This window comes from Pipistrellus kuhlii, unplaced genomic scaffold (assembly GCF_014108245.1).
Source record: "Pipistrellus kuhlii isolate mPipKuh1 unplaced genomic scaffold, mPipKuh1.p scaffold_m20_p_25, whole genome shotgun sequence".
Classification (NCBI taxonomy): domain Eukaryota; kingdom Metazoa; phylum Chordata; class Mammalia; order Chiroptera; family Vespertilionidae; genus Pipistrellus; species Pipistrellus kuhlii.
Window position 1 is genome coordinate 2,142,110 of NW_023425524.1, and position 15,531 is coordinate 2,157,640.

Below are 15,531 nucleotides of genomic sequence, written 5' to 3' on the forward strand. Positions count from 1 at the left end.
TTACACACGGAAGTAAAGAGTAACCTATATTCAGTTTGCACCAAAACACAGACCGCCGCCCACCTCTCCGCGGAGGGTTCTGTGCGCTGGGCCTCCCGGGCATGGGTTTCACAATCACAGGTTCCTGCAGCATCGCCATCTTCTGGGTCAGCTCTACCAACCTTGAATTTGGAGCGAGAATGGACGTAAACATGCAATCGGAAACCCGTTCTTATCAAATACCGCACAGCTCGGCCCTGAAAACCTCCACGTGTGCTGACAGAACAGGGGTCGAAGCCACGTACTTGTGTCTCAAGTTGGCTGCTTCCCTCTTCTCTTCAGCCATAGCTCGTTCTGCCGCTCGAGCTTTGAGCTATGGGAGGAAAACACAGCCAAGTTCAGCTGCGGCCATCTCTGCGCCAGATGAAGGGAAGGGAGAGATGTCTTACCCAGTTCTCGTGTGCCTTCTTCTCATTAGCAGAAATCTGAAGAAGATAACACACCGGAAAGATATGTTTGTGGGTTCATGACACCAGCCCGCCAGAGACCCCACAGAATCCTGCAGCCGCCGGGCGGCGTACCCACCTGGTCTTTAAAGGAGCGCTCTGTTTTCTGCAGTTCGTCCTCCAGCTCTTCGATTCTCCACCTGAGAGTTACACGTGCTTTTATCCGTCCAGCACAACTGAATTAGGTGTTACATGATCCTACCACATTCCCTTTACTGTGTCTGCACCCTTACAGATTTCATCCTAACACAGAAATGTATTTTTACATGGTTATAATTAAGAGTACAGCCCTGACTGGTGTGGCTCAGTGGATAGAGCGTTGGCCTACGGACTGAAGAGTCCCAGGTTCGATTCCGGTCAAGGGCTTGTACCTTGGCTGCGGACACATCCCCAGTAGGGGGTGTGCAGGAGGCAGCTGATGGATGTTTCTCTCTCATCGATGTTTCTAACTTTCTATCCCTCTCCCTTCCTCTCTGTAAAAAAATCAATAAAATATATTATAAAAAATAAAAATAAAAAGTAACAGGCCTAGCTGGTTTGGCTCAATGGATAGTGTCCGCTATGCCTGGGTTGTGGGCTTGATCCCCAGTAGGGGGCATGCAGGAGGAAGCCAATCAATGATTCTCTCTTATCAGTGATGTTTCTATTTCTCCCTCTCCCTACCTCTCTGAAATCAACAAAAATATATATATATATTTTTAAAAAAGAGTACAATATAATCAAAACTAATACTATCTAATTTCCTTATGTATTGTAACAGCCAGAGATTCCAAGTTGATACATTATTAATTTCTTTAACTGTTCTGTAATATGTTCTCAAGCCTGCTATCAATATCTCCCTCCATACAGCTTCTTCCTTTAATTATATCCACAGACAACTTCCCATCAATGTCACGGTCATTTTAAAGGTCTGATACACCAGACAGCAAACTGCCTTCCTAAAACAGCCATTAAACCACCAGATCAGCCGGCATGAACCAAGTTCCCTTACATCCACCAGTGCTGGGTGGTGGGAAATTTTTGTTAAACATTTTTTTTTTTTCCTTTCCTAAAGTGAAAATTTCTTTTTTGCTTGTGCGAATTAAATGTATCCATGTCCTTTCATCATTATTTAGGTGCCATTTTGTTGTACAAACGGGACAAGTGGCTTTTTTAAAAAGCCTGAAGTCGCCGAAACCGGTTTGGCTCAGTGGATAGAGCGTTGGCCTACGGACTGAGGAGTCCCAGATTCAATTCCGGTCAAGGGCATGTACCTCTGTTGTGGGCACATCCCCAGTAGGGGGTGTGCAGGAGGCAGCTGGTCGATGTTCCTCTCTCATCGATGTTTCTAACTTTCTATCCCTTTCCCTTCATCTCTGTAAAAAGAAATTAAAAATATATATACTTAAAAAATAAAAAAATAAAAGCCTGAACTCACTTGTAGGTTTTTATCTCCTCTGCCGCCGAAACCGCCTTCTCGTCGGCCGCTGACAGCCGCTGCTCCCTCTCTCGCCGCTCAAACTCTTCTTGGCTCAGCTTCCTAGGAAGAGCCAGCAGTCAGGGGAAAGAGTCTCTTTTCCCCAGCGCCTGTCCCAGTGCCTCCGCTCAAACCCCCAACGCCTCCACTTCCCATCCTCTCTGAGACGCACAGACAGAACCCCAAGAGGGCTTCACACCTGCCGTTAGAGATGCACATCGCCTGCCTTTCCCAACCTCTCTTCGTAATTCTCTGCTTATTAACAAATAACACAAAGGAATGAGAAAACAGCAGCTGCCCCTTGGACAACGTTCTGGGACTTGAGAGAATAGAATTTCATTTGAGTCGTGTGGAAAGTCAGGGCCAGTCTGCCAGACACAGTCAAGTTCATCAGCGTGAAGCAGGGGTATAATTCTGATCCCTACCATGGGGAGACCTGTAACTACTTCTCTCATTCCTGCCACGGAAGGGCTGTTTCTCCGCTGCAGACTGAGAAGACAGTCCGCCGAAGACAGAGCCTTCAAACCACGTCTGCAATTGACCACAGACAGTTCCGCAGTTCAGTCCAATCCCATTCTCCACTCGCTGCAGTGGGACTGGGATAAGGAGAGAGAAAAGCAAAGGACTGGCCATGTCTGTGGGATAGAAGGAGACTCTGGCTGCCCCCTGATCGGAGTACTATCTCCTGGAGGCTGGTTTTAACCCGATAACCCGCCATCTCAGTTGTAACACAAATGACCATTTCCCAGAGCTGAGCACTGGGCCCATCAATGTCACGGTCATTTTAAATGTCACGACCAGACAGCAAACTGCCTTCCTAAAACAGCTATTAAGCCACCCAGATCTTATTTATTGTAACATTTAACGGTTTAAAAATACTATTTTCTTGTTACTCTTGATTCTCTTTGCACATAGTTCTGATTCAAAAGACACTTAACTTGAAACAATGTTCTATGAATCAGAAGCAAAATGGGAGAAGAGCTACAGGAAAAAGGGTTAACGCCAAAGAGAAAAAGGTTTATGTATTCTTCACTGCCCATTCAATACTTCAGCAAGTATTTTATGAATGGCTACAATAGACCGGTACCTAGTAAGATGCTAAGATTAAAGTGTGAACAAATACTATTATTATGTGCTGCTCAATCAAAAAACTGACAGGCCATTCTGTAAGACTTGGTGATCAAAATCTAAAAGACAGGCCAACATCCTTGTCATGATTACATAATGTAATGTTTAGTGTATCTGACTTGTATGTATACCTTCAATAGCTAAATATTCCTTTTGAAGTATTTTACTAAAAATAATGTATATAAATTATTCAGTATTTTTCAAGACTACAGAAAGGGTAAGGATCAGAAAATTTAAAAAAAGCACTTCCGGCAGAAATAGGTTTGGCTCAGTGGATAGAGCGTCAGACGGCAGACTAAAAGGTCCCAGGTTTGATTCCAGTCAAGGGCATGTACCTTGGCTGTGGACACATCCCCCGTGGGGGGTGTGCAGGAGACAGCTGATCGATATTTCTCTCTCATCGATGTTTCTAAGTCTCTATCCCTCTCCCTCCCTCTCTGTAAAAAATCAATAATATATATATATATTTTTAAAAAGCACTTCCGTCGCAGTAACTGTTAGTACCACCCCCCCACCTCCAGTCAATGCGTGGGAATGACTTCTGACAACTGGTTAGAATGGAAACAAAAATGCAGGTTATGGAAAGAGGGGTAGAAAGTCAGCCCTCACTTCATTGTGGGTGGAAAACCTGATCGTCTTTCAAAAGGAGGCAGTGATCTGACAGTCCTGCCGTGAGTTAAGCGGCCATCTCGCTGCCAGCACCCCTGGGGAACCGTACTTCTGCAGCGTCATCTCCTTCTGCTGGTAGAGCTCGTTCAGGATCTCCACCTTCTGCTTCAGCGTCTTGTTCTCCTCCTCCAGCCCCGCCTTAGCGGCCTGCAGGGAGCTGCGCTCGTCTTCCAGCTTCTTTATTTGGTCTGCAGAGGAGAGCACATCAGAGCTGTGTGTGCACAGGGACTCGGCAAATGCAAGTGATTATTTTAATTATTTTTGTATTGATTGCAGAGAGGAAGGGAGAGGGAAAGACAGATGGGAGCATCAATGATGAAAGAGAATCAGTGATTGGCTGCCTCCTGCATGCCCCCTGCTGAGGATCTAGTCTGCCTGCCTGTGCCCTGATCGGGAATCGAACCGTGACCTCCTGGTTCACAGGTCAATGCTCAACCACTGAGCCACGCCAGCCGGGCATCCAAAGCAATTCTTTGTCTTCCCAATATGTGGCAACCTACCTTCCAGGCTACACTTTGTGGACACCGAGGCTCTCAGCTTACACTGGAGGAGTTTGAGATCCTCTTCAACCACTGATATTTCCGTCTGTGTCTGGAAAGGGCAGCAGAGAGAGGTGTTTTTAAAAGGAGGCACGGGGAGGACTCACAGGCACTTAACGCCACTCTGTTCTACACAAGGGACGGTACCCGAGAAACGTCCATCATCTGCTTAATCTGATTTCTCATCTTCTCACTTCGGTCACCTAGGAAACAAGAGGGTTTCGTTACTTCTTCCTCCCACGCTTTTTAAACTCTGTTTTCTCGATTTCCCCCAAAAGAAAAATGCCCAGGTTTAAACGCTCAAAGTCAAAACAAATGCACCAACAGAACGGATGAGGCTACTTGACTTGTAAGAGAGTCCGTGCAGTGAAAATGTTACCCATGCCACTCATGAGCAAGGAGGTCCACGTGAGGCCAAGCTCTCTGTCTCCTCTCACATCCACCTCCGCCTGCTCAAGTATCTTCTCTAGAAAGACTCATTCCTCTGTTCTCCCCTTGAGTCTGCTACCGGATGGGGTTGAAAACACCCACTATGAGAGCAGTATCCAATGTGGGGAACAGTATCTGGAAACATCTCGTCAGGAAGCACGGCTACCCTTCAGCCTAGCTCTCCTGGCTCCCGCCACCTCATTCTGAAAGAAGGTTGTGGGGCCTTCAAACCACAGAGCTATTGAGATTATGAGCACTAAATTCCAGTGTCGCCGAAATCGGTTTGGCTCGGTGGATAGAGCGTCAGCCTGCGGACTGAAAGGTCCCAGGTTCGATTCCGGTCAAGGGCATGTACCTTGGAGGGTGCGGGCATATCCGTGTGCAAGAGGCAGCTGATTGATGTTTCTCTCTCATCGATGTTTCTAACTCTAACCCTCTCTCTTCCTCTTTGTAAAAAGTCAATAAAATACATATTTTTTAAAAAATCCAGTGTCATCTCCGTAAAGGTGGGAAGCAAGTTTCTCCTCCTGACCAGTGTTCAGGGCCCAGCACCCGTGCACACGTCTAGTTCTAACGGGATGGAAAAGCAGATCCAGTGTCCACTGCACGCCCACGGTGCCACCACAGCCCAGCCACCGCCTCTGCCCACGCACACAGATCCAGCGATGTGCACTCACAACCCTAAAGGAGCATCGGGGTATTTCGTTAAAGTCCCGGCAACCCATCTTACCTCCCACTTCCCCGTTTGCTAACTCATCTGAGTCATTTCCTGTTTTATTCTGATGCTCCGATTCGGATTCGCAGTCTAACCGATTCAACTGTGTGATGCAATTCGTCAACGCCTGGGAGAGAAGCAGAAAGGGTATTAGAGAGAGCCTCTTGGCTGCATGGGGATTCATGAGAACTACACGTGTGCTCAAGGGAACGAACTTACATTGATATTGTCATCTTTTTGGGTAAGAGTTACTTCCAAGTCTTTCTGAGACTTCTCAAATGATTTGATTTGCTCGCTGAGCTCCGCGTGGGATTTATTCAAGTCTTTGATTTCCTGCTGCAACTGAAAAGGGAAAGCACGTGAATTTCCGAAAGTCAGGGCTTTGTACTGGAGACATCACGACCACGTGAATGAGACAGGTTAGTACAGAGCCAGGCTACCACGGGCTAAGGCCTCGGTTAAGGGCGAAGGGAGTAGGCCCAATCCTCAGAAGCTGATCCAGTTTACTGTATTCTTCAGAAAATGGCAGCCAATTAAAATAACTCACACCCAGTAGGAATAGAAGGGTTCAATCTCAGTCTCCCACACCCAGACCATGGCATCTTCCCTTGGTCAGTAAAGCAGAAACTGCGTGGAGTCCAGTGGTCAGCAAACCACGGCTCGAGAACCAGATGCGATTTGCGGCTCTGTTGACTAATGAGTTTGCAGACCACTGGACTAAACTAATTCTGTAGTTTGAGAAGCAAATCCACTGCCCTCTTGAGGCCATTCGGGTTAGTAACTGGTTGGTGTTTGAAGACAAAGGCTAAACACTCTGCTAGCTCTAAGAAACCGTACAGAAGAACAGAAAACCCAGAACAGATGGAGAGCAAACACATGCACTCAATTTAGGGAGCACAGATGAAAGTTTGCATATCTCAGAATAGAATCCTGCATACATATTTCATTTCCTTCAACACAGATCTGAGAAAAGATATTCAGGAGGCAATGATATTCAGCGACCTAGTTTACAAAATATATGGTGGCCGAAACTGGTTTGGCTCAGTGGATAGAACATTGGCCTGCAGACTGAAAGGTCCCAGGTTCGATTCCAGTCAAGGACATGTACCTTGGTTGCGGGCACATCCCCAGTAGTGGGTGCGCAAGAGGCAGCTAATCGATGTTTCTCTCTCATCGATGTTTCTAACTCTCTATCCCTCTCTCTTCCTCTCTGGGAAAAATCAATAAAAATATATATTTTTAAAAATCTATGGCATTAACTTCTCTTTACCTGGTCTCTCTTCTTCTTAAGCTTAGCATTTTCTTCTTGAACCCGATGGCATTCGGACTTCACCTTCTCTTCACTAAGTTTAGCTTCGTTAAGGGCAATTTGAACCTAATGCAAAACATTTCCATTAATGAAGTGATTCCAAAGAACAACAAACAAAAAACCCCCTACAAAGTTTCACTTTCCCAATTAGATATCAGAGAGTTTTCAGTTTTTTGGTTTTTTTTTCATATTCTAGCACAAATAAGTGTTTGCTCCTCAATAAAACTAAGACATTGTATTAATATCTTGCAGGAATTGTAGGAAGCTTTACCTCTGAAAGTTCCGAGGCATTCATTGCAATGACATCCTTTAACTTCTCTAAGGATACCTTGTTTTCCAATATCTGCCGTGTGGGAAAGAACACAAAAGACACATTAGGATTTCAGCAGGAACACTGGGCTGTAAGTTAACAGGTATGTATAACAGGTAAAACCAGGTGACCCAGCCTCAGCCTCCAAGGAAAGTCAAGAATGTAAAGAGATGAGGAAAGAAGAAAATAATTGGAGGCATTAGTGTTTAATGCCACTCACCACCTTCCTGGCTATGAGAGGATGCGGTAGAGGACCAGACAAAAAGGTGAAAGAAAAAAAAAGAAAAGAAAAAACTTTCAAGTGAACAGATCCAAATCAATGGTTTTTCCTAGTCATAGAGAAAAAGATCCCGAGGTCACTTTAAAAATTCTCTGGCCTGAACTAAAAATGGCTGGACCGGAAACTAGACAAACCTCACCAACAGAAGACTCCCAATAAATTATGGAGAATGTAGGGGAGGGGCGCCTCTTCCCCCTTTAGCTGTGGGCTGTGACTTCAAGGTAGAAAGAGGGTGACTTGACCCTGGAGCGGCTTCAGCCAGGTGATCAAGTTTAACTGGGTGTGTGATATACCGGAACCCTCTCTCTACTATGCTGAACTCGAACTCTACAACCGTCCTAATATTAGAAGTCTATTTTTAAAAAGAACCACGCAAACAACACAAGGTACTAGCGCTGTTCAACGGGGCTGGTTTCTTAGTTGCTCAACATGTTTTGGGGGTTGAGCCAGGCCCGGGCTGAGGACAAAAATACTTCCTAGGACCATAAAAATAAGATCTTGTGGGACTAGCACTTCAAGCTCCTTAAAAATGGACAGATACAGGTTTAACTCCCCTGGCTTCCACTCTTAACTCTAGTCACAACACGGGAAAAGGCAGAGTTCAGCTCACCCAATCTACAGAATAGCTTGAAAAAGACACAGTTTGAAATCCAAGTGCTGGCAACGTCTAGACCCAAAACTCTTACCAAGTCCTCATTCTTGGCATTCTGTTCTCGCTCAGATTCTAACAGAAGGCGCAGGTTTTTTGCTGTGTCGTTCAGATTTTCCTTAGTTTCTTCAAGTTCCTTGATTCGATCCTATGGAAAAGGATATGAAGATGAATAATAATGACTTGTTATTTTCCCTTTTGTTTTTAGAATGTGATCTCAAAACGATCAGGGATTTTTTTTTTTACCTTAAATTTAGTTGCTTCATCGGAGAGAATCATATTTTGTTTCTTGGTTTCTTGAACGTGCTTCTTTGATTCCTTGATCTATTTAGAGAAAGCATTCAGAATATAGAAATATGAAGTAGGGTGCTATCAAACTTATCTCTACCACATGACCCCGTTAGAAAAGACAGTAGTACTTTATACATATGATGGCTGCTTCAAATTTGAATGATTTATAGGGAATAATGGTATTAAAAATGTGATTTAAAAATAGCATAATAACTATTGATATAAGACAGGAGGAAGAAATCAAGCTAGAACCATGGGGGGAAAAACTAAAAGAATTATACCTTCTGCTCATAATTTGACAATTTTTGTACAAGGTCTGCGTTTTCTTTCTTAAGCATCTTCAACTTCTCAGAAATTTGCTGTTCAGTGACTAAAAAAAGGGGAGGAGGGGGGTGAGAATTCATAATGGAATTATGACTTCTAAATAAAACTGAATTACCCAATCTATTAGCAACAAAGACATCTTATCCTGCACTATGAAGGAAAAGAACTTCTTAGCATAACTATCAGCCTTTAAAAACAAATCAGTAGCCGAAACCGGTTTGGCTCAGTGGATAGAGTGTCAGCCTGTGGATTGAAAGGTCCCAGGTTCGATTCCGGTCAAGGGTATGTACCTTGGTTGCGGGCACATCCCCAGTAGGGGGTGTGCAAGAGGCAGCTGATCGATGATTCTCTCTCATCGATGTTTCTAACTCTCTGTCCCTCTCTCTTCCTCTCTGTGAAAAATCAATAAAATATATTTAAAAAACAAAACAAAAAACCAATCAGTAGTTAAGAGAAATAAAAGTATAAAAATATTAAAATGTAAGAAAAATATAATAAGAACCTTTACTTCAATGAGCTTCCAATTAAAATTATTTCAGAGCTAGGAAATACAGTAAAATATTTTAGCTCTATATCCTTCCCTTTAGGAAACCACTTTCTTTGCAGAAACTGTGGTCATTTCAACTATATATAACTTGCAAAGAGGAACAGACGAAAGTATAGCATATTGATTTGCATCTCTTATTCCTCAAATTATCTACTTAAATATATATACTGTATTGACTATACCATTAGCCCAGGAACACTGTTCACATGTAATAAATTTGCATTCTGTCAATATTTAAAGCCAATCTGCCTCAAATTAAACCAATCATTATCTTCCTTCTTCCACTTTGTCCCACCTCATCTCCTATCTCAGCGGGAAGCATCACTGTCTATCACCAGACTACAACACAGCATTAGTGAAACCTTCAGGAGTTAATAAGTCAGTCACATATCAGATGTCACTCTATCTATTTCTAGCTTGTAAAACTCATATCAAACACTAATAATGAGGAAATAGTACAGGTAACAAAACCAGCTTAAATATTTACCTTGGTATGCATGACTCTTGACCTAAAAGAGAAATAAAATTAAACTTGATTTCATTATTAGAAATAATACACCCTGTTTCCCCGAAAATAAGACAGTGTCTTATATTAATTTTTTCTCCCAAAGTTGCACTAGGTCTTATTTTCAGGGGATGTCTTATCTTTCCATGCGATAGGTCTTATTTTCGGAAGATGTCTTATTTTTGGGGAAACACGGTAGTTCTAATACAACAGTCAAATCGTTGCTACAAGAAAATTTAATAATAGTTGGTTCGGCCTGATGAGCCACAGGGTTAGAAAAAGGATAAAAAGAATTTCAAATGTAACTGGTAGTGATACTTTATAAATAGTTTGATAGGTAAAAGCAATAAGGCAAACACCTCATTTTGCAACAAAAGGCACATTTATATGTCTATGGAACGAGCACCAATCTTATTAACTAAGTACCCAACTTTAAAAAATGAAACTGGAAAATATTTTCACATTGAATATACTAATGCTTCATTCACCCGAAATAACTTGATAACCCCAAATTGCCAGAATGAGGTCTAGAAACAATGACTGTTCAAAAGACAAAATTAATTGTCTTTGTACTAAGAAATGCCTCTTGCTCTCACCAGAAAACACCTCGGGAATCCTATTTAAAGTTGACTGTTGGCTGAATTTAGAAGTCTAATAAATAAGCTAGCGATCATTCAGATTTTCCCAACCCCCTGAGAAGAGTGGTTATAATCCTGAAAGGGATAGGAGACTGGTGCAGAAAAATGCATGAACAAAAAGAAAGCTAAGCCCTAGCTGGTTTGGCTCAGTGGAGAGAGCGCCGGCCTGCGGACTGAAAAGTCCCGGGTTCGATTGCCATCAAGGGCACATGCCCGGGTTGCAGGCTCAATTCCCCAATAGGGGGCATGCAGGAGGCAGCCAATCAATGATTTTCTGTCATCATCCATGTTTCTCTCCCTCCCTCTCCCTTCCTCTCTGAAATCAATAAAAAAATATTTTTAAAAAGACAGCTAACACCAATGAAGACTGGTATGGGGTTGCCTTACAAGGGTAGTGAAGATTATATGCATTGATTTGTGCTCATGCTAGGAAGTGAAAAAGAAACAAAAGGGCCAGTGACTATAAAATATCCCTGTATCTACGAGGCTAGACATAAGCTAATCTAATTTACTCACAGCCAGGATGCTTCTCCAGAAGAAAATGACAAATGAGAGAATTCCCAAGAAGGCAGTGGCAAGCACAGGCTTCCATGGCAGTCCATAAAAATCAGGCTGATCGTCACCAGGCAGTGTAGAAAGGAGCTGAAACGGAAACATGAGACATCATGAAAACTTTACATCAGAGCAGCCACATAGAACTATCCACAGAAATTCTACAGCAACCTCTACCAGATAACGACCCCCTCAAAAATCTTCAATAGCTCCCACTGTTTCTACAAAGATTGGATTCTGACAGCCTCACATTTCTCTCTCCTTAAAAAAATTATATATTTTATTGATTTTTTTAATCGATTAAGGTATTACATATGTGTCCATATCTCCCCACCCCACTCCTGTACATGCCCTTACTCCCCTGCTGTCTCTGTCCATTGGTTATGCTCATATGTATGCATACAAGGCTTTTGGTTGATCTCTCCCTCTTACCCCCACCCTCCCCTACCTTCCCTCTGAGGTTTGAGCATCTGATTGATGCTTCTCTGTCTCTGGATCTGTTTTTGTGATTTTAATGATTTTTTAGAGAGAGTAGAAGGGAGATGAGTAGAGAAATAGAAACATCCATGATGAGAGGGGAACATCATTGACCTGCTGCCTCCTGCACGCCCCACACAAGGGATGGAGCCCACACCCGGGGCACGTGCCCTGACAGGAATCAAACCCTGACCTCCTGGTTCATAGGTGGATGCTCAACCACTGAGCTACACCAGCCGGGGCAGCCTCACATTTGTTTGACGGCAAATGTTTTTAAACATTATGAATCTAAATGTCTTTAAGTTGTGCATGCATTTCCAGTTTGCGAGACCACACCACCTAGTCTAACACAGGGCTAGAATCCCTCTGGATCTAGGTGATGTTTATGACTTAAAAAGCCGCATAAAACAAAAAATTAAAACCCTGTACCAAGAAATCAAGTTTTACAGCAGCAAATAAAACCAAAACAGTAAAAAAGTAACACACAAAAAAATGCGCTTTCCTTCTAAGATTGTACATCCTCCATTGTATTCCACTCTTAAAGACAAATGCTGGGGTGAGGGGGGGAGAATGAGGACAATTATGTGATACCATAATCAATAATCAATCAATCAATCAGTAAGAAGACAAATGCTGAGGAGGGCCAGACATATGGTAACTGGTCTAGGCTCCCCTGAATGTAACGGTCATCTATAAAACTCAATTTTAAGTCCTTCCTCGAAGTCAGTGCAGGAAGCACCTGCCTGCCTCTCAACGTTCCCACGGTTTTCTGCAAGTTCAAGGCACCTGTCAGACGGGCCCCACCCCCACGGAGCCAGGGTCACCTGGAAAGGAGGCCCGAAGGAGGCGGTGACGGTGACCGCGGTTCGGGTGGCGATCGCCTGCCGGGGGTAACGCAGCGCCGGCTGCCCGCCAAGGGCTCAGCCGCCAATGGACAGCCACCCCGCACCCGGGCTCCCGCCGCCTCCTTGGGCAGCACTGAGGGTCCCGCCGGCCCCGGGCCTGTCCCCCCGTGTCCCCCTCGCCCCGTCCGTCCGCCAGGGCGCCCGCTCCGATCAGAACGGCCGCCGGCCTGCCGGGCCCCGGGGTCCCCCCACGGGAACGGGCCCGTCACCTCCAGCAGCTTGGCGATCAGGGCGGCGTAGAGCACCGACAGGGGTCCCAGCAGCCCCGCGTCCCCGGGGGAGGCGGACACCGAAGGCACGGTGGCGGGCACCGAGTCCATCGCGCGGGGACCGGCGAGCGGAGGCGACGCTTCCCCCCCGCGTTACGGAGCCCCGGACGCCCCTCTGGCCGCCGCTTCCCGCTCCGGAGAGGACCCGAGGGGCGGGAGCCGGGGTGAACTTCGCCTTCCCCGCCGCCAGCACTGACACTTCCGACACCTGCCGTCCAACACGTCACCGGCCCTGCCCCCGGGCGACGTAAAACGTGCCGACGGGGGCGGGGCCACGGCGGTGGGCGGGGCCACGGCGGGAGAGCCAATGGCGGGGCGCGGCGGCGGGGAAGGCGCGAACAGACATGCGCGGGAGGAACAGAGCGGCGCGGGGCGGAAGGAGGCGCACCTGCCGCAGGTACAGCGGGGAGGGCGCGGTCCAGGGGAGGCCCCGGGCTACCAGGAGGAGGATGGCGGGACCGGATCCTAAGTCGCCGCGGGCTGAGCCCCCAGACACCCAAGGCCAGCCCCCCGCTCGCTGTAGGACCGCCGCTCTGCCTCCGGGCGCGGCCTGCCTCCCTGCGTCTCAGGTGCCTGCCCGGCTCGAGGCTCCATTCCCGACCTCTAGGGGCTCCCAGGGTCTCACTCACTCTCTCTCTCTCTTTTTAAAAATATATTTTATTGATATTTTTTTACAGAGAGGAAGAGAGAGGGATAGAGAGAAACATCGATGAGAGAGAATCACCGACCAGCTGCCTCCTGCTTACCCCTCACCGGGGATGTGCCGGCAACCAAGGTCCATGCCCTTGACCGGAATCGAACCCGGGACCTTTCAGTCCGCAGGCCGATGCTCTATCCACTGAGCAACACCGGTTTGGGGTCTCAACTCTCTTGCTGATGCCCCTTAAAAAGCCATAGCCTAAGCCCTAAGGAATCAAGTCATTCTCACGCCAGTGGGTTTGGTTCTGGGTCCCGCGTTTGATGGTTGCGGGACTTAGGGAAAGAGACGAGGATTATGGAGAAAGTGGGGACAGTAAGCTGGAGAGAAAACAATTCTTGCAGGTCTTTAAAGGTATGTCTTTGCGTTGAGTATAAAAAGTCAACTCAGAAGAACAACAGAGCAAGGACAGCCGGGGAGATCCAGAGTTATGCTTTGTGCCTCCTAGAATCTTGTACTCCTGGCACAATACTTGGTACTTATTGGGCCATCACAATGCTTTGTACCCTTCAAATCTATGTTACTTTGTAACACTGCACCCTTTCCTCTTGCCATTCATATCTGTCTTCTCCTATCATCCCCCCAGCAGGTACCGCATCCTATATCACATCTGTGTCCCCCAACCCTGGGGTAGAACAGGGCTCAGTGCATACCCATACCCATAAGTAAAGTGCATAAATAATCCCTCGCTGAAACCGGTGTGGCTCAGTGGATAGAGCGTCAGCCTGGGGACGGAAAGGTCCCAGGTTCGATTCCCGTCAAGGGCATGGACCTTGGTTGTGGGCACATCCCCAGTAGGGGGTGTGCAGGAGGCAGCTGGTCGATGTTTTTAACTCTCTATCCCTCTCTTCCTCTCTCTAAAAAAATCAATAAAATATATATTTTTAAAAATCCCTCCCACATATGGAGACTGTGAAGCTTTGGAAGTGACGATGATGTATTCTAATCATCAAGTATGAATTCTGAGCCTCCCTCAATCGCTGAAAATATCATTCTGCCTCATAGGTCACACCTTCACCCCAACTGCTGCCGCCACAGAGAAAACAGAAAAGCGGTTGGTTTTCCCCCGGCCTTCCCATCCCGGTGGCCTTCTGCCTGAATTCTTTAGGCATTCGACATCTTGACACTGAACCTGATCACATGAGAAGCAGGTAGGGGATGACGCCAACGAAAAGCCAGGCACGGTGCTAGACACTTTATATTATCAACTCATGTGATCCTTACAACAATTGGAGTAGGTATTGGCTGAAATAACAGAACCGGGAGGAGGAGTACCATATCTTCCAGCGTATAAGACGACTTTTGAAACGGAAAAAAAAGTCAACTGAAAATCGGGGGCAAAAGACCAAAATTGCACAAAAATTACCTGCAGATCTTGACGGCAAATTAAGTCTTTTCTTTGAAGTGGGGTTATACAGCGAATATAGGCCTAAACCTATGTTTTAACTGTAAAATTACGGGGTCGTCTTATACACCGGAAAATACGGGTATTTTGGTAGAGGATACTTTCTCTATAGCTCCAAATAATTTACCAAGAAAAACCACCCAATTTCAACAAACACCACCAGGAGGAGCTACGACCTAAAAAGCTTAGCTAGTAAAGCAGACAGATTAAAAAGATCTCATTTGGGTCATGATTTCCTTAGGAAGATAAATCTGAATAAGTATTTTACATTAGTGACTCTTTGTGAGAAACAAATCTGACCATACCCCCTTTCTGCTAAAGACCGACCCCCAGCCCTAACAGTCTGACACACCAAGGCATACAATTTCCTTTATGCCTGACCATTCCTCGGCATTTGAATGACACAACAAAGCTTCCCAGCTCCCCCAAATAAAGTTTTATTTGTGCCTCCATCTCCTTGAACACGTTATTTCTTCTGACTGCACACTACCCCGTCTCCCCCAATCCACACCCCCGACCCCCCGCCCTTCTATTCAATAACAAACAACACATCAAATTCCCACTGGCACTTCAACTCTACCCCAAACGTGTCTCAGCCCACCTTTCTCCACCACAGTGAATCTATTTATCCAACACAGTGCTCACCACCAGTTAAACACTCTCTTTCCGCCTGTATGGGCGCGTGTTCAGGTGGATGTCTTATCTCCTGCTAGAATGGAGAGTCCTTGAGAGGAAGGGCAGTGTTTTACCGCTGTGCATATGCCCAGCTTGGGCACACAGCAAATCCTCCTTAGTTAAGGTGACCGGACGTCCCGCTTTTGGCGGGACAGTCCTGATTTTCAACAATTTATCCTGTGTCCCAGGAAATTGTTTTGAAAGAATCTTTCCAAAAATCGGGACTTTTTAAAAACGCTGCGGGACGCGGGACAAATTGTTGAAAATCAGGACTGTC

The 15,531-nt window shown here is 45.7% G+C and overlaps 1 protein-coding gene across 6 annotated transcripts in view; it reads right to left on the bottom strand.

Annotated features, from left to right (window-relative positions):
* The window catches only part of MIA3 (MIA SH3 domain ER export factor 3), a 38,614-nt gene that overhangs the window by 5,499 nt on the left and 17,584 nt on the right, over window positions 1-15,531 (bottom strand). For 4 of the 6 annotated variants that reach the window (XM_036453639.2, XM_036453636.2, XM_036453637.2 and 1 more), the window contains exons 7-23: window positions 10,791-10,916; window positions 9,619-9,640; window positions 8,542-8,630; window positions 8,216-8,293; window positions 8,007-8,117; window positions 7,002-7,073; window positions 6,692-6,796; window positions 5,641-5,763; window positions 5,437-5,548; window positions 4,425-4,480; window positions 4,239-4,329; window positions 3,788-3,926; window positions 1,903-2,004; window positions 565-625; window positions 429-464; window positions 285-352; window positions 64-161 (exon numbers count right to left, since the gene is read on the bottom strand). In XM_036453639.2, coding sequence (XP_036309532.1) covers window positions 64-161; window positions 285-352; window positions 429-464; window positions 565-625; window positions 1,903-2,004; window positions 3,788-3,926; window positions 4,239-4,329; window positions 4,425-4,480; window positions 5,437-5,548; window positions 5,641-5,763; window positions 6,692-6,796; window positions 7,002-7,073; window positions 8,007-8,117; window positions 8,216-8,293; window positions 8,542-8,630; window positions 9,619-9,640; window positions 10,791-10,916 — 1,489 coding nt within the window. Of the gene's footprint in view, window positions 1-63; window positions 162-284; window positions 353-428; window positions 465-564; window positions 626-1,902; window positions 2,005-3,787; window positions 3,927-4,238; window positions 4,330-4,424; window positions 4,481-5,436; window positions 5,549-5,640; window positions 5,764-6,691; window positions 6,797-7,001; window positions 7,074-8,006; window positions 8,118-8,215; window positions 8,294-8,541; window positions 8,631-9,618; window positions 9,641-10,790; window positions 10,917-12,417; window positions 12,706-15,531 lie in introns of those variants that run through there. The other 2 variants (XM_036453641.2, XM_036453640.2) reach the window with 1 other exon arrangement.